At 40.9% G+C, this 23,931-nt stretch overlaps 2 protein-coding genes across 4 annotated transcripts in view; both read left to right on the top strand.

Annotated features, from left to right (window-relative positions):
• LOC113673917 (uncharacterized) overlaps positions 1–5,352 on the top strand; it is a 22,874-nt gene extending 17,522 nt beyond the window's left edge. For all 3 annotated transcript variants that reach the window (XM_089194716.1, XM_089194715.1, XM_089194717.1), the window contains 8 exons: positions 584–889; positions 1,457–1,914; positions 2,305–2,399; positions 2,675–2,831; positions 2,933–2,999; positions 3,425–3,696; positions 4,364–4,532; positions 4,898–5,352. In XM_089194716.1, the coding sequence (XP_089050842.1) occupies positions 584–889; positions 1,457–1,914; positions 2,305–2,399; positions 2,675–2,831; positions 2,933–2,999; positions 3,425–3,696; positions 4,364–4,532; positions 4,898–5,103 (1,730 nt within the window). In that variant the 3' untranslated portion in view covers positions 5,104–5,352. The remainder of the gene's footprint in view (positions 1–583; positions 890–1,456; positions 1,915–2,304; positions 2,400–2,674; positions 2,832–2,932; positions 3,000–3,424; positions 3,697–4,363; positions 4,533–4,897) is intronic.
• A 1,015-nt stretch (positions 5,353–6,367) lies between these two features.
• LOC113673885 (outer dynein arm-docking complex subunit 2) lies at positions 6,368–23,451 on the top strand. The gene is made up of 28 exons (XM_089194711.1): positions 6,368–6,470; positions 7,063–7,309; positions 7,629–7,692; positions 8,079–8,184; positions 8,587–8,800; positions 9,141–9,171; positions 9,316–9,388; positions 9,562–9,812; positions 10,343–10,476; positions 11,092–11,226; positions 11,420–11,488; positions 11,960–12,080; positions 12,604–12,666; positions 13,271–13,417; positions 13,663–13,735; positions 14,487–14,623; positions 15,221–15,442; positions 15,894–16,004; positions 16,801–16,955; positions 17,865–17,925; positions 18,192–18,373; positions 18,909–18,972; positions 19,991–20,041; positions 20,338–20,415; positions 21,560–21,670; positions 22,252–22,295; positions 22,775–22,952; positions 23,058–23,451. The coding sequence occupies exons 2-28, from the start codon at positions 7,065–7,067 to the stop codon at positions 23,169–23,171; spliced, it is 3,234 nt and encodes a 1,077-aa protein (XP_089050837.1). The 5' UTR covers positions 6,368–6,470; positions 7,063–7,064; the 3' UTR covers positions 23,172–23,451.
• The last annotated feature ends 480 nt before the right edge of the window (positions 23,452–23,931 follow it).

Raw genomic sequence — 23,931 nt, 5'->3', positions numbered from 1 at the left:
ATTTATACATTTATAATCACTAACCACTCATTATCTACCACCTTGAAGGGGGGGGGGGAGAGTGGTCAAGGATTCATGTCGTGTCATGATAAAATTCGTCTACTCCCGCAAAGGCTCTTTGGTGATCCAATGATCCCCCTCCCTCATTGGCAGTCAATTTTCTATAGTTCCCCTCCCTTTATACTCTGGTAGCGACGACTACTGACTCCCCTTCCGTCCCCCCTGAAAATCATGTAATACTCCAAAATTCCTCTGACCCCTCCCCCCTGGAGAGCAATAATGACTGGTTCTTAAGCTTAAAATTAGACACCAAAGCAGGAAGAAACAAGTCATGTTTTTCTGTATATCGTTAAGGTGGCTATGTAATATCCTCCACATGCCTCTCCCTTCTGCTCGCCGCGTATTTTTCCGTTTTTGCGCCGAACAAGGAACGCCCGAACGGTTGCCTAAAGTTATCAGCGGTTGTCAGGAGCCCATTAATGGGCTCTTGCGGTTGTCTGAGGTTAACAGAATTATTTTCAACACCCTCACACGAGCTTACATTTTTTCTTTATTGGTCATATCATATCTTCTCCCACTGCAGTTCCTAAGGATTCACCTGAGAACGTAAACGCTAAAAATTACACAAGTATTAACTCACTTTTGGTCACGTGGGATTCAATACCCTCAGCTTCACGCAACAGAGTTATCCTTGGTTATAAAGTATTCTACAGACCCGTGCTCGTGTCACGTGAGCAACCAGCTGTCACCAGCTCATTCATGGTGACAGTCGGTGCATCAGACCAACAGACTTTACTGACCAGATTAGACAGCTTTACTGTGTACGAGATTGAGGTGCTGGGGTTCAATGTGGTTGGAGACGGGCCTAGAAGCACTCGCATATATGCAGGTAGGGGGAGATATACGTGATTTGCGCCTATTGCCCCCATGCATTGTCCCCATGCATTGCTGAAGCGTACAGCAGAAGCAGTATATCCGCAAAACAAACCCAACTCCCACAAAATACAGCAGTCAAACGTTTGCGCATGGGCGAAAGTTGTGATGATTAGGTGACGTGCTTTCAGGCTGTCAGATACAAGTTGTCTTACAGTGTTTACAACCACACGAGCCAGTAAGTTATTGTGTTTCAAAAGACTTTAACCTTTATGATAAAGCTCAAAAGAAAGTGGTAAGTAAGCTGGATACCCGTACTTGAATAAGCCTTCTGTTCGAGTGGTCTCGAGTTTTTCCTTTTCCCCACTGCTGTTTTCTTTAAACGACGTTTCAATTTTCTTTCGCTTATTTTGCGAGGCAGCCGTTGTTTCTTATGTTTCCTTCGAAATGTTACGCTGAAAATTTGTGAGAGTTGATCCCCTCGTGCATTCCTGACGTTTGACCGCTGTGTACCTCCCATAATATTATTCTCGTGAGTGAGTAAAATGTTTCTGAGCTTTCCTTTGCTTTTTCATCGATATAGAAACATGCAGATGCCCCAGCTCGTTCAGCACAAACTGGTGGCACAATCCTCCTTATATGATTCGCGATTCCCAATCAGAAGCCATATTTCCATTCATAGTAAAAAACATGGTGTCGACCTGCTGTCAGCCGTGTCAAACCCACGCTTCCACCATTGTATACTTCGTGGGAAACAACACGAATCATCGCAGCGAAAAAAGAGGGCATGATCAAGTCAGAGCATCTGTAGAAGAAAGCGACTTGAGCTTTCCTTTGTATGGATACAAAGGACAGGATCATTTCATGGGACAGTTTGGCTTTATGGCGGTAGTGGAGTCTCCTTCAGTGGTTCTTATTGTACCTAAGGAGGATTCCAATTCTTCGTCTATGCGATTATTATCGTCCTTGTTTCAATGTTGGCCGGTCATGCTCATCAACCTGTGCATTGTTTTTCTTAGCGGGATCGTCATATGGTTTTTGGTTAGTCCCAACATTACAACATTGAGTTTTCGTTCCATCAGCATAGCAGTTTGACTCCTCCCTCTCAATTTCACTTTGAGAACCGGCCATTTTTTATTGCGTGGGGAGATGGGGTGGGGGGGGGGGGGTTTGAAGGATTTTGGTAGCGTTACGATCCTCTCCCCCCCCACATTTCCTCTGACCTCCCTCCTCACAATCCTCCGATTCCCTCCCCTGCGATAAGTAATGAATAGTCCATTAGCTTTTCATATTTTTTTTTTCATATTTTTTTCTGTTACCTAAGCCCGTCAATGTTAATGCATTAACTTAGACCATTCGCTTCGGAGATCTGATTTTCCTGTTCTTTTCTATCCTTTTCATTCCATCCTTCCCTTTTCTTATTTTTTTCAGGACTCTTCGAAAAATCCCGAGGAATTTCCAAAATCCTTTTTACAAGGAACTCCAGAGGGAATTTGGTGGACGTTTATTACTATGACAACCGTTGGGTGAGTAGAGTAGTGAGTAGAACAGGTCAGAATCGTGATACCTTATACTCATTTTTTTTTCAAGGAGAAACTCCTGTGGTAATCGCTATCTTAATGTTGTTTTACATATACATAACATCACCTTCGTGTTAAACGTTTCAAATAAAAGCTGCTAGATTGAATTTATTTCTTAAAAATTTTCCTTTCCAATAATAGAGCCTCATTTGCTTTTGTTGCAATTTACTAAAGGTATGTACGTACGCCACGCGGGCCTTCGTTTTTGCTTTGTTTTTCAGTTACGATGACAAGACTCCCAGGTCACCACTTGGTCGTATCTTTGCTGTGGCTTCAACCTTGATTGGCCTGGTTACTACTGCTGTGCTAATAGGTTGTCTGACGTCTTCCCTGACGACAGACATCGTTTTCACAGACGTAAGACTGTTTGGGGCGAAGGTAATATGCGCTGCCTTTCATAATGTAACGACGAGAAATCATCACTGAGGTACAATATAAAGTGAAACCTTTCTTCTCATTTCTTCTTGTTCTTTCTTTAGATCGCAGCTGTACATAACTCATCTGAATTCTGTCTTGGGTTAAAGAAAAATGCGAAGATGAACCCAGGTAAAATTAACATATCTTTTTGTTTCTTTTGCGAGCGACATATGAGAAGACACAGGCAAAATCAGTTTCCAAAAGCAGTACGCTAGAGCAATTTTTAACTTAGAGCGTCCAACCGGAAGAAAAAGAATACCCGTAAGAGCCAATGACAACTCAAACTAACACAACCGGAAATGCGTAAAGCGCGGGAAAGCATGGGTAAACGCGGGTGACCAAGTCGTGTTTGGTTTTAGATTTGCATCTGATTGGTTTAAAAAGCGGCGAAAGTTTTTTGGACCAATCAAAAAGCGAAGTAAAGCAAAACCAAGGAAATTTCAGACAACTTTTGCCACTCAATTTAAAATTGCTCCAAGATAGTCATGACAATTCTTAATTTTTGTTTTCCTGATTAACGTGTCACATCGCTGTTTTTCATTTGAATTCTACAGATAGAGAATACAAAAATCTAGATGATCTGCACGAGGCTCTTCGATCTCGTGAAGTCGAGGGGGCCTTGGTCGATGCTTTAGTGGCTGGGAGTCGAGGCGATTTGTTCAATTCAAGTGAATTACGTATCTATAAAACTCTGCATCATTCATCAGTTTACGGAGTGGTTTTAGCTGGGCATGCCAAAAAGCTTCAAAAATGCTTCTCTAATTTTTTGAAGGAGAACTCTGCAGAAGTTTCTGCACATGTTGCCTCAAAGACAAAGGTCATTAAGGTACTTATGTTTCCAGTGTATTTTTTTTTCAATTTCGTTCAAGTTATTTCAAGTTGTAACATATAAGGCGGTAAAACTCTGCAACACACCCACAAGTGTTACTGTTATGATCATAGTCAGGACGTTTTCGGGGACAAGATTTTGTGATATGGCCAAATACTTTCTATAGACGGAGTGTATGCCACGCGAAGGCTTTGAAGTTCCAATTATCTGTTGCCTCGTCGTGTCGCAGTGACTTATCGCCTTCTCTGTCGTCTCAACCTCTTAAGGCATAACCCATCAATGTCGTGACCATTCTAGCCTGTTCCAGGCCTCAGTTAGTAAAACGAAGGGCGATAGTAAACAACACGTTGGCAGCGGAGGACTTAAAAAAAAGAGAGGTTTGGATCGGGTGGTGTAACGACCCAACACAGACTTCCCTCGTTTTCGCTTTGACATCATTATCACGCCGTTTACTGCTTCGCCACATTTTACGAACTGAATCCCTGGAACAGGTTATGACCATTTAGATAACAGCTTCTCAAGTGAAATCGTTACCATGATATCCAGCACTGTTACAGTAACTAATAAGCTGTACGAAATGTTGCCTCTGTGGTTAACTCCTTTTGTGGACTACATGACAAGTTATGATGTAAGAGATTGTTAAAAATTTTACTGCAATTTATAGATTTCAGCAGAAAGTGCGGCTGTGGAACAAGCAATGAATTTGTTTCATCCTAAAAACGTTTTATTCCAAGACTCTCTCTGGTGGAGTCTGAAAGTGTTAGCCTTCCTGACAGTATGCGGTCTGACCTGGGAGATAACAAGAGCTATGCGCATTTCACGACAACGTCGTGGTAAGAGTCTTCTCATTCCCAGCGTATCTGTATAATTTTACACTTTTTGTCCCAAATCTAGGTTTCCCGTAAGAACTCTAGCCTCCAACCTTTTATTTTGCGGTCGTATTAATCCTGTAGTACCCTGCCAATTGACAGACACATTGCTCGCTTATTTGCTTGAACCAAGTGCATATTTCAAATGAACTTCTGCGCAAGGCTTCCAATCTAGTCACTGACTATCCCTGTTAATTTTATACGCATACACGGCACTGATCATACTCCTCACCCTACTCCCCTAGGGGCAAACGCACCATCTAATATTAGGGGGAAGAGGGCTCAGTTTCAATGCTACTGATACAAGCCTCTTTTCAATTAAATTACAGTCCATCATCAAAACGATGAGATGATTGCCTCACGCAAGAAACAGCGATTAGAATTAGAAACTACAGTAACTGAATTCTACAACAATGCAAGGGAAATTTTCAGACGATTTTCGATCAAACACAGAGAGGAAAGAAAGCAGTTAGTGAACCAAACCAAGCAAACGGCGAGGAGGTACGATGGAAAGTACGCTTGGATTAAACCATGACTGGTGCATCGGAAGTGACGCAGGAGTCCAACGGGTGCGATACCATTGTGGGCTACGTATGCACGTTGCCTGGTGACGACTGGTGACGATCTCCGCTGGTCACATCTATGATTGCTCCCGTTTGAAAATACTTCGATTAAGAGGCTAACGAACGTAATCAAACGCAGGAGGGAGAGTATCGCAACTCGAATACAACACATTTTCTGTATTTCTTTGTAATCAATAAAAATATGGATTTGTGTGGCTCAACTCAATGGTTAACTCTCAATGTAGAATTCTCAATCAATCGTCTCGCATTCCTGCAAGTCTCGAAGTTTAAACTTCGCCACCCCATCTCCGTTTCCAAGGCTTTCCTCAATTCTTGACGAAAAAGCCCGAGAAATGGGATTGTTGCCAACCCTAATTTCGAAACGCATGCAGGGAGGAAATTTGGTGACATGAAAGACTAAGGGAGGGGTCGGTGGTTTAAGTCCCATTACTCAGACTTCTCACGATCAATCACAGAAATTAGCTCCCAGAACAGGCGTCGGTTTTCTATGTACATCCAGGTGCTTGTCTCGAGCATGACTGGTCTTTCTTCATCTCCTGGTTCTTCTTGCGGGCTTACGTACGCTAATTAATTGTCTTTCAAAACGAAGTATAATTCCTGATAACATTTTCTTGCTCCTGCTTCGAGTGACTTTCTTTTTTTTAACCTTGATTTACCTCTCCTTTTCTCCTCACTAGTCAGTTGATTTGCGATAGTGTTTTGGTGTCTTCTCTCCGTCTTTCTTGTACTCTAAAGTGGTTATCACGAGGAAACATGAACACTTTTCGCTCTTTGTGAATTTCTTTTGCTTGTGTCAGGGTTGAACATGGTACTAGCGGGATAGGGGAAAAGGACTTTGTTGCTCCCTTAACGCTAGTGTTTTTATTTAGCTGGAGAGTACTGTGTTACAGAAGTCGCTCCCTTAATTTAACTATTCAATTTAACTTACACCTCTCCAATCACATACAGCTTACTTGCCCAGTTCACCCACTGATCTTCCATCGGAGGAAAGGAAACCAATTCATCTTGGATTTCTTTTACCAACACCAAAACAGTCTCATAGGTTGCTAATGAAACCATTGATTTATTTAAAATGATTCCTATTCCATTACGGGGCATGGTACTAGCGGAATAAAGGAAAGAAAGTCACGCGACCGTAACGCAACGCTTCAAACTTCAACTCAAGCAAACCTGATAACCAGCGGTTATTACCATTAGAGTTTGTGCAATCTGTTTGGTTACTATGGAAATGAAGCTAGTGCGGGAAAGTAGAGTTCAGAAGGCAAAACAAGGGAACATCGCATAAAAACATTTAATATTTTATGATACAAGGCGCAAGGTAGGTATGAATGATTTCATAAGGTGGAAGGTAATAGTATTTGGTTTGTTTTCTTCCCTTGAATTGTGTTTTTGCTCGATGTTTTCGGAGGAAAAAGATCACTCAACTTGGGGGTCCTATATTGTCGAATGATCGTTTTTATTATATTATGATCCCATAATATTTGTATTGAAAAGTTTTAGATTTCTCATGTCACTTTAATGTCAGTGGGAGAAGAATTTAAAATGGGCAGCCGACTACCTGTTTCATCTGGTGAACGGTATCAAGGAAAGAAAATGTCCGCCCAAACTAGACTTAAACATGTGTCGCTTTGGTGAAATTTTCCTTCCGTGGCCTCTGATCTTGTGCGAGCTTAGCATCTTCCAAGGTCCAAGCTTGATACTCTTGTGATGTATGCGAACAGTCAACATCTAAAAAATCGGCAATGCGTTTAACATTTCCATTTCAAAACATTGTCGTCTTTGTTGATAATAAAGCTATTTAGTTTTTTTACCCGACATTTGACGTTTGAAAGGACAACAAACGTGTGCATAAACCATTGCCGAGGTAAATTCCTGCATTCGTCTCATTCAGATTTGTGTTCATGTTACAGTTATGGGTGCCACGATCTCCAGCCGCGTTGATGGCACTTCAGTCAGTGAATACGGCAAAGGAAAGTTGGAATTCACGCCTCAGAATGAAGCTTTGTTGAATGACATTGTGAGGCAGGTGGAGAGTCTTGTGAGTTCGTATCCTCGAGAGGCAGAGACGATTCTAAAAGAGCCTTTTAAATGGCACAGCACCCTAAAACCTGACAACTTTGGAGAGTTGAATTTTGGATCAATGGGATTTCAGATAACGTATGTTAATCTCATTTGGTGTCAAATTTGGGATATGTAGTGACCAACTGTAAGAAAGTGAACATTAAACGAGTAATTTCCTAAATTGTCTGACAGGTGATTACAGTGTTAATAATATACATGAAAAATTACATGACTCTGATTGGCTGAAAACAAGTGCTTTCTTGAATTCTTCTTGAACTTCTGCAATGTTTTTCATGTACATTGTTAACAAGTAATAACAAGTTTTCTCTCGCAATTTGGTGTCAAGTTTTGATGAAAGTATGTTTGCAGGAAATGATCAATTAATTGCAATTTGTCAATATTTTTCTCATTACAGTGGCAGCGATGTGAAATCTGAAGCTAAAACCCCAAGTGGAGAGCATTTGCTGTCTATGGACAAGGTATTTAAATGATTGATATTTACATTGATAGATAGTTTTATGTCAAAATTGCAGGGTTTGCATTGTGTTGAAGCTTACTTGAATCGTTAAGTCTGAAAGAGTCAACTTTGTGTTCAAAGGCACTTGTAAAAGATGAATACACTCTTTATGGAGACACTTTTTGTGAATTACCACCTCAAAACAATTTGGACTCATTTTTATGGCTGTACTCTACTTTTGACAATAACTTCTCCTCAACAGAGACCTAAACCACCATTCAAGTTTTCTGTGTATGTCTTGTTCCGTGATTTCCCTTCACAAGAGTGACTTGGACAAGATTTTCCTATGTAATACTAGCATGTAACATATACATACTTGACAATAAACAACAACCAATTTTTATGTAGGAGGGTGAAAAATTTATCCTGAAAGTGTGGACATTCGAGCAGATTGGCAGTGTCCTTAAAGTTGCAGGAGACAAGAAATGCCAAGAGGCTCAGGCTTGCCTTGAAGGTACCACTTGCACATATGTTTTTTTTTTAATTTTATGTTTTTCTTAACTTTGCATAGCAAATCTCAGGGAGCAGTCAGGGAAACTGAACAAGAGGCTGGAAGGGGGCAGGAGAGGGGGGTGGGAGGGGATGGACAGGCAACCTGTCAAGAATAAGTAGCGACACTCTTGGTCAATTCCTACCATGGAAACTACGATAATCTATGGCTGAATAGTCCACATCTTTCACTGTGATCAGTTTCATTGCTTAGTAAATTCCTACCATGGAAATCCTGACAAGATCTGGCTGGACAGTCCACATTCTTCACTATGATCAGTTCCATTGCTAAATTTAAGTGTACAATAAGACTTTCTTCCTTTCTAAATTTTTTTTTACTTATGCTATGCGGCCTATTTTTCTTTAGAAAACCAAGATCCCATGGTAAATGTGATGGGTGCTGCCTATGCAGCTGTCAGCAGCAGTGACAGACCCTTACTGAAGGCCCTTGCTGATCTTAGCAAAGCGCGAGAGCAATCTTCAGAAAATGTGGAAGAGCAGGAGGCAAGGTTCACTCTATCACTTCTCATCAGTGAAATGGATAAACAGCTTCTGGAAGCATCTCACAAAACCATCGCAAAGTAAGTTTCCTGTGCGCACAGTGCATACATAATGAGTGATGAAAATGTATATTTTACATGTGTTTCCTTTGGGAGACTATGTAAGCCAATTGTTGGTGAGCTGGACTGCAGGTTGTAAGGTTTGAGGTTTAGACCTGAAGTGTCAATTTGATGTTTTCTTGGGCAAACACTTTATTTTCCCCCTGGGCTTAGGTACAGACTTTGCTCTGACTTATTTCCTGGCAATTATACACTGTATGTAAAGTTTCTGTCAATAAGCTATTGCACCCTTACCTAAATTTTTGTTGTTCAGTGAGGTATTCTTTGGTGTATTTCTCATCACCCTGCATTTTTCTTGCAGAGAAGTGAGACTAAACCCAAGTGCTGTGCAGGTAATTTTCAATATTTACATATACTGTAGCAAAAACAATAATCCAAGTATTTTTTGTTAGTGATTCATTTATCAAGCAATCTCAGAGAAGAAAAATTTTTTAAATTAAAAATTGAATTCTTGATTTTGTAACTGATTTCAACAGGCTGAATATGAGCTACTGAAATCCTTTGCTGGTGAGAAAGGACAGTGCCTGGAGTATATTGAATGGACTCTTGGTAAGGTCCTTAATTACTGATACTATAATTATGTCAAATGAGAAATGGAAAACTTCTTCAGCCATATTAGTACCAAACTTGTGCAATGTTATTTAAAGACAATGTCATTGAAAAGACTTGACTTTTAAAACACAGAGACAGAAAGTGAACATGATAATACCATCTCTCACTAGATCACCAGTTCAGTAATGGATGCCATGCCCCGCCCTGGCAGCAAGTTCATGGCGATATCAGCTACCTTGACATCAAGCCATTTGACTCCGACAAATTGACTGTCACTGCTAACACAGCTGGTTATTTTGTAAACAAAGGCCTGACCCAAGAGGGGCAGGTGAACTTTGAAAGAGTAGGAGATGTGTATCCCACACTTGTGGCACTCCTGAAGGCAAAGAGTCCTCAGTTTTCATCCGCTATTGAGAAGAAGGTATTTTTCAAATTGATGCAAGTACCATAAATCTTCTAATGATCGTCTGGGTCCTTAGACTGCCTTTTCGATTGAGTGTTGTGCAACCAAAACCAAATCAATCACAACAGTAATTCATCAGAAGGAAAATATTACGAGGAGCCAATGAGAACTTGAAGTGAAAACAAGCAAAGTGCCTGAAGCGTGGGAAAACGCGGGCAACCGACACACGATTTATTTTAGTTTTGAATCTGATGGGTTGAAAAGGTGGCGTGAGTTTTCTGGACCAGTCACATGACGAAGTAAAGCAAAAACAAAGCAATCCCGGATTGCTTTTAACACTCGATTGAAAATTGCTCAATGTCAGGGGCACTTATTTAAGGTGGGAGCTGAATTAATTATGCAAACGATACTTAACGTAGGGGAGGGGAGGGTGCAGTTTTTTCAAGTTGGAAAGGCTTTTTCTCCAATTTGAGCAAAAGGACGGGAAAATAAAGGATCACTAGTATATTTATCTCTCTCTTGAGCAGGAAAAATGTTTAACTTTGTAGGAGTTTGCGTATTATGGTTCCTCTGAAGAAAAACAGGACAAACCTGAGCGCATTGATGAACCTGCGAAGGACGAAGAAACAAATGGATCAGCTGGTGAAGAAGCTGTTGATGTAGAGGCTAAAAATCAAATAAAGTAAGCTATAAAAACTTACAGTCCACAAAGATCAAGTGCTGTTCTGTCAGCCTTTACTCAAACAGACCCACCTCGGGTCGTTAATCTACTATAGAGGTAGCAAATGGTAACTAGAAAAACGATCGTTCGCCAAATTTCTTCAGCCTTTGCGCGGAGTCGTGTAGTCTCGTTTATAGTAAATTTTATTTTGGTTTAAAATTCTTAAATTTATTTTTAGAGCTTAAAGCCTGTTAGCATTTTTCTCTAAAGAGTTACTTAGAGTTTTCTTATAAGGATCAGGATAGGTTCAGGAGGTAATTGGTTATTGGGTCTTAAGACATCTTTATCAGTGGCCCTCGTTAGCGCTGCAGTGCGCACGTTTCTCCGCACACGAAAAGATTTGAGACGAGACGGGTCGAGGGGTCTGGCACTAATAACAGTGCTAGACCCCTTGAAGACCTTTCGCCGGGCCTCGTACTTTCCCGCGGGCAGAGAAACAATCGCGCCGAAGCTCTGAAAACGAGGGCCTGGTCGCAAGCTATGGTGATACAGTAAGAGAGTGACGAACTGAAAGCCGAAAGAGCAAAGCATGTAGGTAACAAATTGAACAGTGTGTTAATTTTGCTCTGATTTTAGTACTTCAACAAAGACGAAAACCACTAAAACACCTCAGAAAAAGAAAGGCAACAAAGGAGCCAAAACATACGAGTCTTCTCCGCGCTGGAAAAACATTAACATTGAATTTGGAGCTGATCTTGTCGGAGATGATCCGTAAGTGTAGTGTAGAGTGCTTTTAGGTTTCATTGTACGTCTTGGTAGAATTTGAAGTTTTGGTTAACTGCCAATTAATGTGTTGAGTTTACCGTGACATATTAATACGTATTTGAACTTTAATATACGTATTTGAAAGATTTTTATCGGTTCAATCACGAATAACCTACTCTGGATGTTTTTATAATTATAGCAAAAAGGATCAACAAAAGGGGAGAAGCACTCCAGAGAAGAAGCCGTCGTCCAGACACACTAAGAGCAGGTTGGATTATTTTCCTATTAATCAAAAACTACTTCTCGAACGTGATTGGTTATCACCAGGCCTATTTTAGCATTCATAGGACAGTGTTTGCTTCATGTGAGCGTCATGTGAACGCGCTGTTGTCGCGTATTTTGCCGAATTACCATCTTTTTCTTTGGTATGACAACGTATGACCGATGGGTAGTGTGTTCCTCAAGTTATGTCATGGCTTTGATTAATTAGTAACAGGACTTCGTGTCGTTCAATTCTGTCTGTAATCGTACTCGTAATTAACAAAACACTCCTATGATCACAGACCGAATCGGACTCCACTCAGTTCTCTTATCATTAATTATTGTTATCACTATAACCATCATCGACATTTTCACCATCAATGTCATCGAACTTTGTCATCAATATCAGCCGCATTGTAATATCTAATATCTCTGAATGTAAAATTTATTAACCCAACAAAATTCTTCTGTTCCATAGAGATGCGGGCAAGAACACGCGCGTATCGATGCGTTCACAAATGAAAGGTGATATGGAAGAGGACTTCAGTGAAAGCTCATCTGAAAGTGAGGAGGAAGAGGAGAGCCAAGACAGAAGACAGGTACGTGAACTTTAAATTAGAACTGTTATTCGTTATGAGAAAACTTTTAGTGGTAGACCTCAGTTCACACAGTGTTCTCCATTTCAGGCAGTAACCGGTAACATTTACAGCCTGTAGTACCTCTTATTACCATTTAAAATTGCTTGGAATTCTTGAAAATTCAACTTGTAAAAGGATTGCTTTACCGGTTTGAAAATTTATTTTACCTGTCATGCTTAAAATAAGGGAGAACATTGTTCACATGGTAATTTAGTATTATAAACTGAGATTTTGGAAGGAAATCGCTTTGACGAAGGGCTAACGCTCGAAACGTCAGCTTTTAAACTCTTAACGATGGCCAATTTACGTTATCAACCCAGTTGATAATACTAAATTAGCCTGTTATACTCTCCCACCGACGCAGCACCACAGTTTCTTTAGAAGCTTGCCCATTTAGTCAGTTCACATGGGTGAGTACGATTACCATTAAACCTTTAGCTTGGAATATTTATGATATAACGTTAATTATATTTTTTCTTCGTAGGAGTCAAACGCAGACTTGCCATCAGAATACTGGCAGATCCAGAAGCTTGTCAAGTATTTAAAAGTATGTAAATGTTCATGTGCTTTTAAAGCGCATATGATCTGCATTCTTACTGAAGCTATGAATGTGTTCATCGTCATTGAAAATTTGCGTCAGAAAACACCGCTCTGAATGACATGAATTCATAGCGTTTTTGGCGTCGTCGTGTTAAACGGACATTGTAAGAAGACCGTCATTTGTCGGGTAGAAGCTAGGTCAAGGAAGCGTTTTGCTTTATGAAAATGCCGCTGTAGGACTGGCACCTGGCAGACGCCCTTTCCTTTCCATGCCCCTCTTACCTACACCCTTTGAAGAAATTTTCAATCAATTGTCGAAATATATTCTACGCTGTTGGTTCATCTAGAAAGCTTGCGCCATTCTCTAAACCAATCAGATCACAGCCTTCAACTGATCGCCCGTGTTTTCCCGCGCTTGTGGTCGCTCATGTGTATTTACCTTGAGTTCCAATTTGCTCCATTTGATGCCAATCTTTATGTCGATTGGCCGTTGTGGTTACGTGGTTTTGAATCAACAAAACGCTGTAAAATGAGCTTTATTGCACCGAGTTTTTTCCAGGGCTTTTGTAAAGTTTTCCTCCACTCAAATGTGTTGAATTATTTCATTGTAGAGCGGTAACCAGACCGCCACTATCATTGCACTGTGCGCCATGAGGGATTTCAACCTTCAACAAGAGACATGCCAGCTGGCCATCAGAGATGTCGGTGGACTGGAAGTGCTGATAAACTTGTTGGAAACTGATGAAATCAAATGCAAGGTGATAAACCCAATCCATAATACTATTCTCTGAATTTAAACCGACCTCAAAAGCTCATTAGTTGCATAGAGGGCTTTATTAAACCAACGATTGTCTTTCATACTGTAAGCTCTTCCTTCGGAAGTTTTGCTTTCCAACATAGATAAATTAATATGTGTAAGACTCCGCTAACGCTTTATGCGTAGAGGTTCCTCTTAAGGAATTATACCTAACGGTACTTAAAAATCTCTTCTTGTATCTTTTAGATTGGATCTTTAAAGATTTTGCGAGAGATTTCGAGAAATTCTCTCATCAGAAAGGCGATTGCTGACTTGGGAGGTAAAAATAGTCTTTCTCTTCTAGTTAGGCTTGAAATATGTTTGTTGGTGTTCATATTAAAGATATAAAACGTTAGCTTAGACATCTCTTGCTGTTTCAACGACTGAACCACCAACGAGTAAGGATTGACTTAGGGGTCAGAACATCAAGCATTTCTGGTTTAGAAGATTGCACCACAAGTCGTCTACGCACAAAACCTTGTGAATCTTGTCAGTCGTAGCATGCGAGCAGATTCTTTTTCTCAGCGTTGCAAGACGCGCGTTTCCCGCCCGAGAAACGCGCGCCTTGCGTCCAGCGGAGAGAAGTTTGCTGGGGGTCTGGCACTAATAATGAATGGTAGACCCCTTGCAGAACTCTCAGCGGCTCGCGTCGCTTAACCCTCGAACCCCAAAGAGTGATTAGTAACTATTTTCCCCTATCAGTATCACCCCCTGAAACAAACATTGACGTCATGAGAATAAAGGAAATGATCAGCAACTAAAGAAGCTTTTGATTGTTAAACAGATTCTCTTTGTCAGTACCATAGGAAATGTATGGAGAACAGTGAGGAGAATATGCATACTGATGTTTGAAAAAGTTTGTACCAAAGGGCTATTAGTGAGGACTTAGTCGTAGGCTAAATCCGTCGTATCTTCGTTGTATGTTTATGTAATGCTAGCTGGAAATAGCGGGCTAAAATAACTATTAGTGTAGGATACCGATTATTTTTTCCAGTATATAAATTAAACAGCATTATGTTTCGTTTTCCAAGGTTTACAGACTATGGTAAAACTACTTCAAGGCTTCAACGACGAGCTGAAATGTTTAGCTGCTGAGACTATTGCGCATGTGGCGAAATTCAGGAGAGCAAGGCGCACTGTCAGGCAATATGGCGGCATACGAAAATTGGTAAGTTAACGCTCCACACCGTGATATCAGAATCCATATTCTCCCTACTTATCTTTATACATGTCCTTTGGTACTGACAAAGAGAGTTCGTTTCACAATCAAAGCCTCTTTGGTTGGCGATCATTTCCTTAATTCTCATGATCCTAATGAATGTGTCAGAAGCATTATATTTTGTAGAGGTAGGAAAATGACAGTTCTGGGACAGTATAAAACCAAGGATAAAAAGAGATTCTTGAGTCAAGCCCGGACCGCTTTTTTCATCCCTAGTTTTGGTTTTGTCCTGGAAACTATTGTTTATACAACTACTACTGAGACCAGCGCGAAAATCTATCACAATTTGTTTTTAAAAATTATGATATATTAACTTGTCAATCTTCAACATATCCTCTCTCTCCACTGTAAGGAGAAATTAGATACTGGTCACTCTTAGGGTTTTAAGGGTTAAGGGAAAAAGATTCTCAAGTACTATTAGGCTTAAGCGAAGTCAGATGTCCTTAAAGTTCCCAGGCTTTTCAAAGGTAGCTTCAGTATTTTGCCTTCAATAACAAGCCATTTGAACGCCTCTATTCACGTGATTTATACGTATTTGATTGACAGGTGTCACTGCTAGATTGTGGAACCCTTGTGAATGCATCAGATCTGGAAGCTGACGTTGCGCGATGTGGAGCGCTCGCTCTGTGGAGCTGCAGTAAGAGTACCAAAAACAAGCAAGCTATTCGAAAGGCAGGGGGAATTCCTCTACTGGCCAGATTGCTCAAGTCTAGCAACGAAGCCATGCTCATTCCTGTGGTGGGAACTCTGCAGGAATGTGCTTCTGAGGTTGGTTAAAATGATGAAGCAGAAGTAGCTTCAATGTCAAAAAAGAGCGATTTCGATTGAGTTTCGAAAGAAATCCGGGATTGCTTTGTTTTTGTTTAGTTCGTCCTATAATTGGTCCAGAAAACTCACACCTCTCTCTCAACCAATCAGATGCAAAATTGAAACCAGTCACGACTTGGTCGTCCACGTTTTCCCGCGCTTTAGGCAGTTTGCTTGTTTTGCCTTGAGTTCTCATTGGTTCTTAAGGCATTTTCCTATCTCCTGATTGGCCGTTGTGATCACTTTGATTTTGGATTTACGACACTCGATTGAAAAGCGCTCTATCGTCTTCGAATGTGTTGTTTTATCGGTTTTGAATAATTAATGATGCTCTCCCTTTGTGCATCTCGCGGGGCCGCACACAGATGAAAATTCTTAATTCTAATAAACCGATTTTGTCATTTCTTGTCAGGCTAGCTATAGACTTGCCATTCGCACTGAAGGAATGATCGAAGACCTTGTCAGAAACTTGAAAAGTGAAAACCAAGAGCTACAGATGCATTGCGCCAGCGCCATCTTCAAGGTGAGAACATAATTGTGTGACACGTAATATCTTTGACTACATTTTGTGACATGTGATATCCTGGACTCCATTGTGCGACGCGTGACATCCTTGCTCTCCTTGAGACATGCTACATCTTTGGCCATATTTTGTGACATGTGACACATTTGACTAATTCTTGTTACATCCCTGTGGTTTTGGTCTTTCTTTTGTGACACTCGATCGAAATGCGTTCAGATCCTAATAGCGAGTGCGTTGCTGTTTGATACTAACCTTCGTAGAAGTAATCAACAATTATTCACCAAAATGGGGGTGAACAATTGTCTTAGTACATACTAAACAGAAATCAAATAAAACTCTTAACGCACGATTTTGTCTCATCGACTGCTCGGAAGTGAACAGTTCATGCCAATTCTGAACGAGCCAATCAGCGAGCGCGAAAAGCGCTATTCGCCTGTGTGGTATGTACTGATGGTGTTTATCTGCTCTGACGTTTTTCCCAACAGCCCTTAAAATTCTTTAAATCGGTTAGAAATTCCCGTTAAATGCCAAAGGAACAATACAAGTTCTACTCAAAAAAACCCAAATCCACTTTTTTTCGCGTGCGTGACAAAACATATTACGTCATAAAAATTTAAATCGTGTGAATAAACCAATGATCGTGCGCCTAAAATTGAACAATAAAAATGAAACAAAGTCCGTAATTGCGCGCACCAGGGCGTAAGTGCCAACTGAGTTCTTTCAAAGTTTTTTTTTATCAATTCCGTAAATGCAGAATAGGTCGCAACATTAAATATGATAATATATTTGTTTTCAGTGTGCCGAGGATGACGAGACGCGTGAGCTTGTTCGAAAGTATGGAGGCCTCGATCCTCTGGTATCGTTGTCGTTTAATGTCGAGAATAAAGAATTATTGGCGGCTGCCACTGGAGCCATTTGGAAATGTTCTATCAGCCAAGAGAATGTAACAAGGTAAAGAAAAATAGAACCTGTGGCTTCTCTTCTGTGGCGTCTTGTTTTCAAAAGAGAAGGTTCTAAATATTTGTGTGGGGAAACTTTTGAGTATAGGCGTGTACTGAAGAGTAAACCTCAGTTGCTATGTAATGCTGGATCTCAATTTGTTAAGGTGCATGTATACCGTAGGGATTTAGAGTGCCGATTTGAAAAGTGAATTTTTGTACTAGAGTTTTGCGTCTCTCCGAACTGCCTATAGGTAAAGAAAGACCACAAACTGCTGTATGTTGCGTAGATTGCTTAGGAGATTTAAGTGTCTAGCGACTGGTTTGGATCCGTCCTTGTCATTTCTCTCTACGTCGCGAAGGTGTTCTCGGAATCGGTGAATGAGATTCGTTTCTAAGCTGTTTCCTTGACAACAGCTCTCGCAGTTAATCGCCACTTGCTTTTTCCTGGTTGCCGCTAACCTAGAATTTGGAATATGCTTCTTTTAAGTATGAATGAACTGCATGGCTGGCATAGCGGCAAAGGAGACATTTAATACGCCAATATCTCAAGTAGTACCTCTAGTTTTCTTCGGGATAAATGCTAAAGATGACAAGTGGTACTTGTCGAAATATTTCGTATTAAAAATAACAGTTGACCCCACACCAAACTTGCGCTTAAACTGGTTCCCTTATCGTAAGCTTAAGGCAACAAGAATATCTGAGGAAGTGCTTGTTTTAAACAACTTATTTCTCAGATATTTTCGTTGTCGTATGCTTAAAAGCTTTTACCGACTGTCGCTTTCCTTATGAAACTCAAGCCTTTTCTTTAACAACATTTCAGGCATGGAAACCTATGCCTTAATGCGATAATTTCAGAAATGCAAGTATCACAATGCATTTTTGTATCAATTAATGCCATTGTCGTTTTTTTCCCCACCAGATTTCAAGAACTTAAAGCTATCGAGCAGTTGGTGTCATTGTTAACTGAACAACCCGAGGAGGTAAGTGATTATTAGCCTTACGTTTTTAACCCCGTAACTTCCAAGATTTGATTGTTAATTCTCCCTTCTAGCTGCTACACATTTCCTTGTAAATAATTTACAAGAATATGGTTTTAGATCAAGATAACAACTTCTACCTGATAAGTTTGAGTATTCTCATTACCTGTTTGCTGAATAATGTAGAGGTATGATAGGGAGAAGTTACATGTTAATCACTTCCAGGAGTTGTAGCTAAGATATCGAACTATTTGTCATGTAATACGCAGGTATTAATCAACGTCGTGGGAGCCTTGGGCGAGTGCGCCAAAGTCCCCGCAAACAGAACAACCATCCGGAAAGCCGGTGGAATACCTTCTCTGGTAAATCTGCTGACCAGTACAAATCAGGCTTTACTGGTCAATGTTACCAATGCTGTGGGAGCCTGTGCGACCGAGCCTGATAACATGGCGTGAGTATTGGCGCTACTTTTTATTTTTCGCTCTGAGCTATCCATTCTACTGAAGACACAGCTCAACTGGGGTGGAGTGGAGAAGGTAGAACTTGGTCTAGGTGGGGGTGGGATGGGTAGGGATGGTAAAGATGGGGGAAATCAATCTATTTTGTTGACTTGTAAGGAGAGAAATGATATGACTTCATTATGCTTGAATATAGCCCTTTGTCAGCTTGGCCTTTTAAAATACTTTGAGATTGAACATCAGTCGAACAAGTATAAAATTATCCGTTACCACAGTGACACATGTTGCGCACTAAGTCTCCTTGAGTTACTGTAGTGTTTCTCTAACTTGTCAAAAGGCTCTCAGTCCCAATCCTGTCTGCTCCCTCGTTCACTTCAATTGAAATGAATTCTTTTTTTTTTTCTCCAAATCGCTCGTATTTTCGAGACGAAGAATTGGAAAAAAACATAGCTGTAGTTCAAAGGCGTTCGATTCGCTTGTTATTTGTTTTCATCGGGTGATATGTATATTTGAACTTTCTCACCCTAGTATCATTGACCGTCTTGACGGAGTGCGCTTGTTGTGGTCCCTGCTCAAGTCTAATAACCCAAAGGTTAGTTAACTATCACTGTATGTTCGTAAAAGGCGATACAGGCTCGTCACAGTTAAATGTTGAGCGCGCCAGTTAAAGTAGCACCGCTTAAAGAAAAAGCCAACAGGGAGAAGTGCAAAAGGAAATATTATTCATGCGCGCCGCAAAAGGAAACAGAAGCGCGTGAATGAAGAGATAACATAGGTGTGTGTAGGAACAACTAACACAGGCTAGTGCGGAAAAAACTACCTTTGGCGCGCGAAGGATGCACTTTCCTAGGCGCTTGCTTAAAGAACTATTATAAAATGTTCAGAGAAATGCGCGCGCCGTGATTGGTCAGAACGAGTTCATTATATTTCCATAAAGCACGCGCCTTACGTCACACGAGTGCACTGTTGAGATATAATGCACGCAGCCTACGTCATCGGTACGAGCTCGCGCAATTAACGATACATTTTATAAAAGAAATAAAAAACTTGTTCCTCGAGCATTGTTGAGTTATATAAGCACTTGGGAATTTTTAAGTAGCCCGAGAAGTGCGAGAAGCACGAGCCTTCGAACTGTAAAAGTTGTGTGTAGAAAGTAGCAACATAGGCGCATGTAGAAAGGAAAAACTAACATACGCGCATACAGAAAGATATAGTGATGGTCTGCTTAGGAAGAACCAACAGAGGCGTGCGCAGGAAGAACTTACAAAGGTGCAAAAAGAAAGATGAAACATGGGCACGTGCAGGAGGATCTCTAAGAGGCGCGTAGAGTAGGAACTAACTCGAGTGTACGCGGAAGAACTAGCCTGTGCGCGCGCAGACGGAACTCGAAAAGATCTAACTTTCATCCATTTATCCATGGTACAACTTAGAGAGGTACGCTCAGGAACAACCAAAATAGGCGCGCGCGGGAATATGAGAGACTTATAAGGGGCGCGGTCCTCTCATCTCTATCGACCCTTTGATGTTAATATACATTATTTTTTCCTGCTATTCTGTAGGCTTCGGTAAACAGTTTCGCAAATAATTGGTATCACGCTCTTTTCTTACAGGTGCAGTCGAGTGCCGCTTGGGCTATTTGCCCCTGTATTGAAAACGCGAAGGTAAGCGAAAAAACCAACTTCAGTCCTTTGGAATTTTTGGTTCAATGCTTCACCACTGAGCGACATAGAACTCGTTCGTAAACGGCTTGGCCATTCCTAAGCTCATACTTGACAAGGGTCTTGCAGACTTCAAGGGGGCTGTGCGTGTACACGTAAATGGGTAAAGATAAATCAAACCTTTTAGGCTCTTTCGTACATGCCTTTTAAAAACTGCAGGATCAGCCTGCATATGTTCGAATTATTTCATTGTTACAGATTCCATATTTTAATGTAAGCTCCGTTCATTCACCTCTTAGGACGCTGGAGAAATGGTGCGATCGTTTGTTGGGGGACTGGAACTGATTGTTAGCTTGCTGAAGTCCAACGACAGAGAGGTATTTTCATACATCACTCCTTTAACCCTTGACACCCTAACATCAGCATGCATATTCTCCATACTCTTTCCCATACATTTTCCAAGGAGCTGACAAGGAGAATTTATTTTACAATCAATATCTTCCTTAACTGGTGATCATTTCCTTTATTCTCGTGACCCTAATGTGTGATTCAGGGAGATATTGTGAGGAGAAATTAGATACTAGTTACTCTTAGGGGTTAAAGTCCCAGACGTGATCAAATCTAACTTTTCTAACAATACCAGCTCATTGCTCAGCAAAAAAAAAAGTTATGCAAATAAACAAAGCTATCGGCTTTAGAGAGAAAGAAAGAAAGATGAATGGTGCCAATTTCCTCACTTGCAGCCAAGGGCTGAATTGCGGAGGAACCAGAGAGGTGAGATCGGACGTCAGCATATTAAAGGCGCCTCTGGCAGCCGCTTCAGTCCATTGTGATCACACCTCACCCACCCAGACCTACGACGGCACAAATCGAGATAGACCACAACACCGGGCACTACGTGCCCTACTCTTTGCGAACAGTGCGTGCGTTCTTTTACGTCCCACAATTTTTTTTTTTTTTTTTAACATAGAAGGGTTGTGAGACGGGACCTCCGGCTTTTACGTCTTATCCGAGAGACGAAGCAAAGTGGGTAAAGCATCTTGCTTAAGGATACAGCGACATGCCCCTGGTAGGACTTGAACCCGGGCCCTTCGACCCAGAGTCCAGCGCACTAACCACTGCACCACTGACGCTATGGTGTCATATTGATATAACACCAATTTCTCTTCACTGTTTTCCAAGCAAGTGTTTAGTATCCAGAAGGGAGAATTTGCTACGCAGATATTGGGAGGCTAGGGGCTCTACTTAGAGTCGACCTACGCTATACCCCTTTCCATACGTAATCGTTACTTGATCAAAGTTAGAGCAATGTAATTCGTTATGACAAGGAACGAGTCTTGTGGTAGTGCGTTTAAGGCGCTCAATTTGTAAGGAATGGTAAGGTAGCGGGTGAGCGAGGAAAAAAAAGGTGGATAGGGAGACATGAAAGCCGTTTCTCCGTTGACCAAGGCGCTGGCGCATGTTGGATCGGAGAATGCATGAAAATGACGGTTTTATTAATTTTTTATTTCACCCTTGCAGGTTTTAGCGAGTGTTTGCGCAGCCATTGCTAACATAGCAAAAGATGAAGAAAACCTTGCGGTCATCACAGATCATGGTGTTGTACCCATGCTTGCAAAACTGGCGACGACGGTGAGATGAAACTGTTGCAATAAACTGCTTGAACGTGTTTATCCATCGAATTTACTTTCGAGCTTGAGAATTAGCGATCCTATAGTGAGCGTAAAAATAATAACAGTGGTGTGCGCGGGGAGTTTTAGACCAGAGGTTGGCATTAGTAGACATGTAACTGGTTTAGAGCCCTTTTCGATTGGGTGTCATAAAATGAAAACCAAAATTGTCATTGCAGCCAATCAGCGGAAAGAAAAATTACACAACGGGCCAATGAGTATTCAAGTCAAAGTAAGCAAACTGCTCAAAGCGCGGGAAAACGTGTGTGGCGAAGTTGCGACTGGTTTTGGTTTTGAATCTGATTGGCTGAGAGAATGGCGCGAGTTTTCTGGACCAATCACAGAGCGTAGAAAAGTAAAACCACTGTAATCCTTGATTGCTTTAGACACTCAATTGAAAATTGCTCCCAACTCAGCAAATGTTAAACATACGAGCGTTTCGCTCCTGGAGACTTACTGTATCTTATCTAGGTTATAATGCTAAACTCAGTTATACTTCTCTTCAATAGTGATCTCAACATTTATTCATTATTTTGAATTCAGACTGATGACCGTTTACGTCAGTACCTAGCGGAATCGATAGCTAGGTAAGTACGATTTTAAAGAAGAACAGCATTTTTATCGACTTATTACCAAGATCAAAACAAGTTGGAAGGAACTGTCTTAACACCCGAGGGAGATTCACTTGTAAAACAGACTGATTATTAAGTAAAGCATCCTCTTCGGGCAAACGACTTGTGCCGATGGATTTTAAGATCTTTATTAGAGTCTAAAGTTCTTTTCTAGCCATGCAGCTGCGCGGCTATCGCCGGTTGTTTCAGGTCATAGATCAGCGCGTCAAGGAGACCTGGTGGCGAGGTTCTCTGTCACGTGGCCTACTGGACTTTTCCTGAGAGGCCATAAAAAACTAGCGTATGGGAAGAGAGGGTGACTCACATTTACCCAGACTGAGGAAAATCTAATAGAACGATATGAGTGCAAATAACAACACCGCACACTTTGGTGCATTGATATCATGTTGACTTTGATAACAGAATATTTATCGTTGATTTTCTGAACTTGATAGATGCTGTACTTGGGGAAACAATCGAGTCGCTTTTGGCCAAGCGGGAGCTGTGCCTCCATTAGTATACTACCTCAAGTCAAAGAACCCGGATGTGCACAGGGCTACCGCGCGTGCGCTTCATCAGCTGTCTCGTGACCCCGATAATTGCATCTCGATGCATAACAGCGGTGTCGTTAAGGTATTTTTTATTTCATGCCGTTGTTGTTGTTTTTATTTAAATTTCATTTAGAAGAGACCAAAGTATTTATTTATGGTCTTCTTTTACTCTCCGTCTTTTTGTTAGTATCTACTTGAAATGGTTGGATCGTCCGACGAAGTTCTCCAAGAGGCTGCTGCTGGTTGCCTTGGCAACATCAGGAGACTTGCATTAGCCAATGAGAAGGCTCGATACAACTGATCCAGGTGGCCTTGTTGTTAACATCATCTAGATGATGGATGAATGATTATTTTCTTACCTTTAAAAAAAACTCGAAGCTATTATGTTATAAAGGTCTTTCAGTCATAATGTCCTCGTAAAACCATCTCGAATGCGATTCTTATGTTAATCTGTAATATAGAAATAGTACTGTGTCCAAATTACCTGTGAAGAGTTGCTGTATTTTCAGGTTAGGTGAGAGGGAATTGATTTTGTTTTATTTTCTTTAAGACAAAACTTGAATAAAATATTTATTTCTAAAGTGGTGACATATCTCTATATTTTAGTTGCTAACCATGTGTCCAACACTTCCATTATGAGACAGTGAAACAAACTAGACTTAAGTAATAAACAAAGGGGTAAGTTTCTAAAGAAACTGTGGTGCTGCGTTGGTGGGAGAGTATAGCAGGTAATTTAGTGTTAACAACTGAGTTGAAAACGTAAATTAGCCACCATAAAGGGTACAAAAGCTGACGTTTCGAGCGTTAGCCCTTCGTCAGAGCGATTGGAGGAATTGTGGGTTGTGTGGGGGTTTATATGTAGAAAGTGGAGCTACGCCATTGGTGGGAATATGGTAACGAGAAAACAGGAATAAATTAGTTGAATGAAAAGCGCAAAGTAATAAACACTCAACAACTGGCCAGCACCCTTTCTTTTCTCTCTCTGTTTATCCATCCGCTGTATTCAGAACCATTTGCGTCAAATTTGTGGGTCTTTTCCTTAAATTTGTTTCTCGGCAGTT

Source organism: Pocillopora damicornis, chromosome 14, assembly GCF_964200805.1.
Source record: "Pocillopora damicornis chromosome 14, jaPocDami1.2, whole genome shotgun sequence".
NCBI lineage: Eukaryota > Metazoa > Cnidaria > Anthozoa > Scleractinia > Pocilloporidae > Pocillopora > Pocillopora damicornis.
The sequence above is the reverse complement of the archived record's forward strand: the minus strand, read 5'-3'. Positions and strand labels throughout refer to the sequence as shown.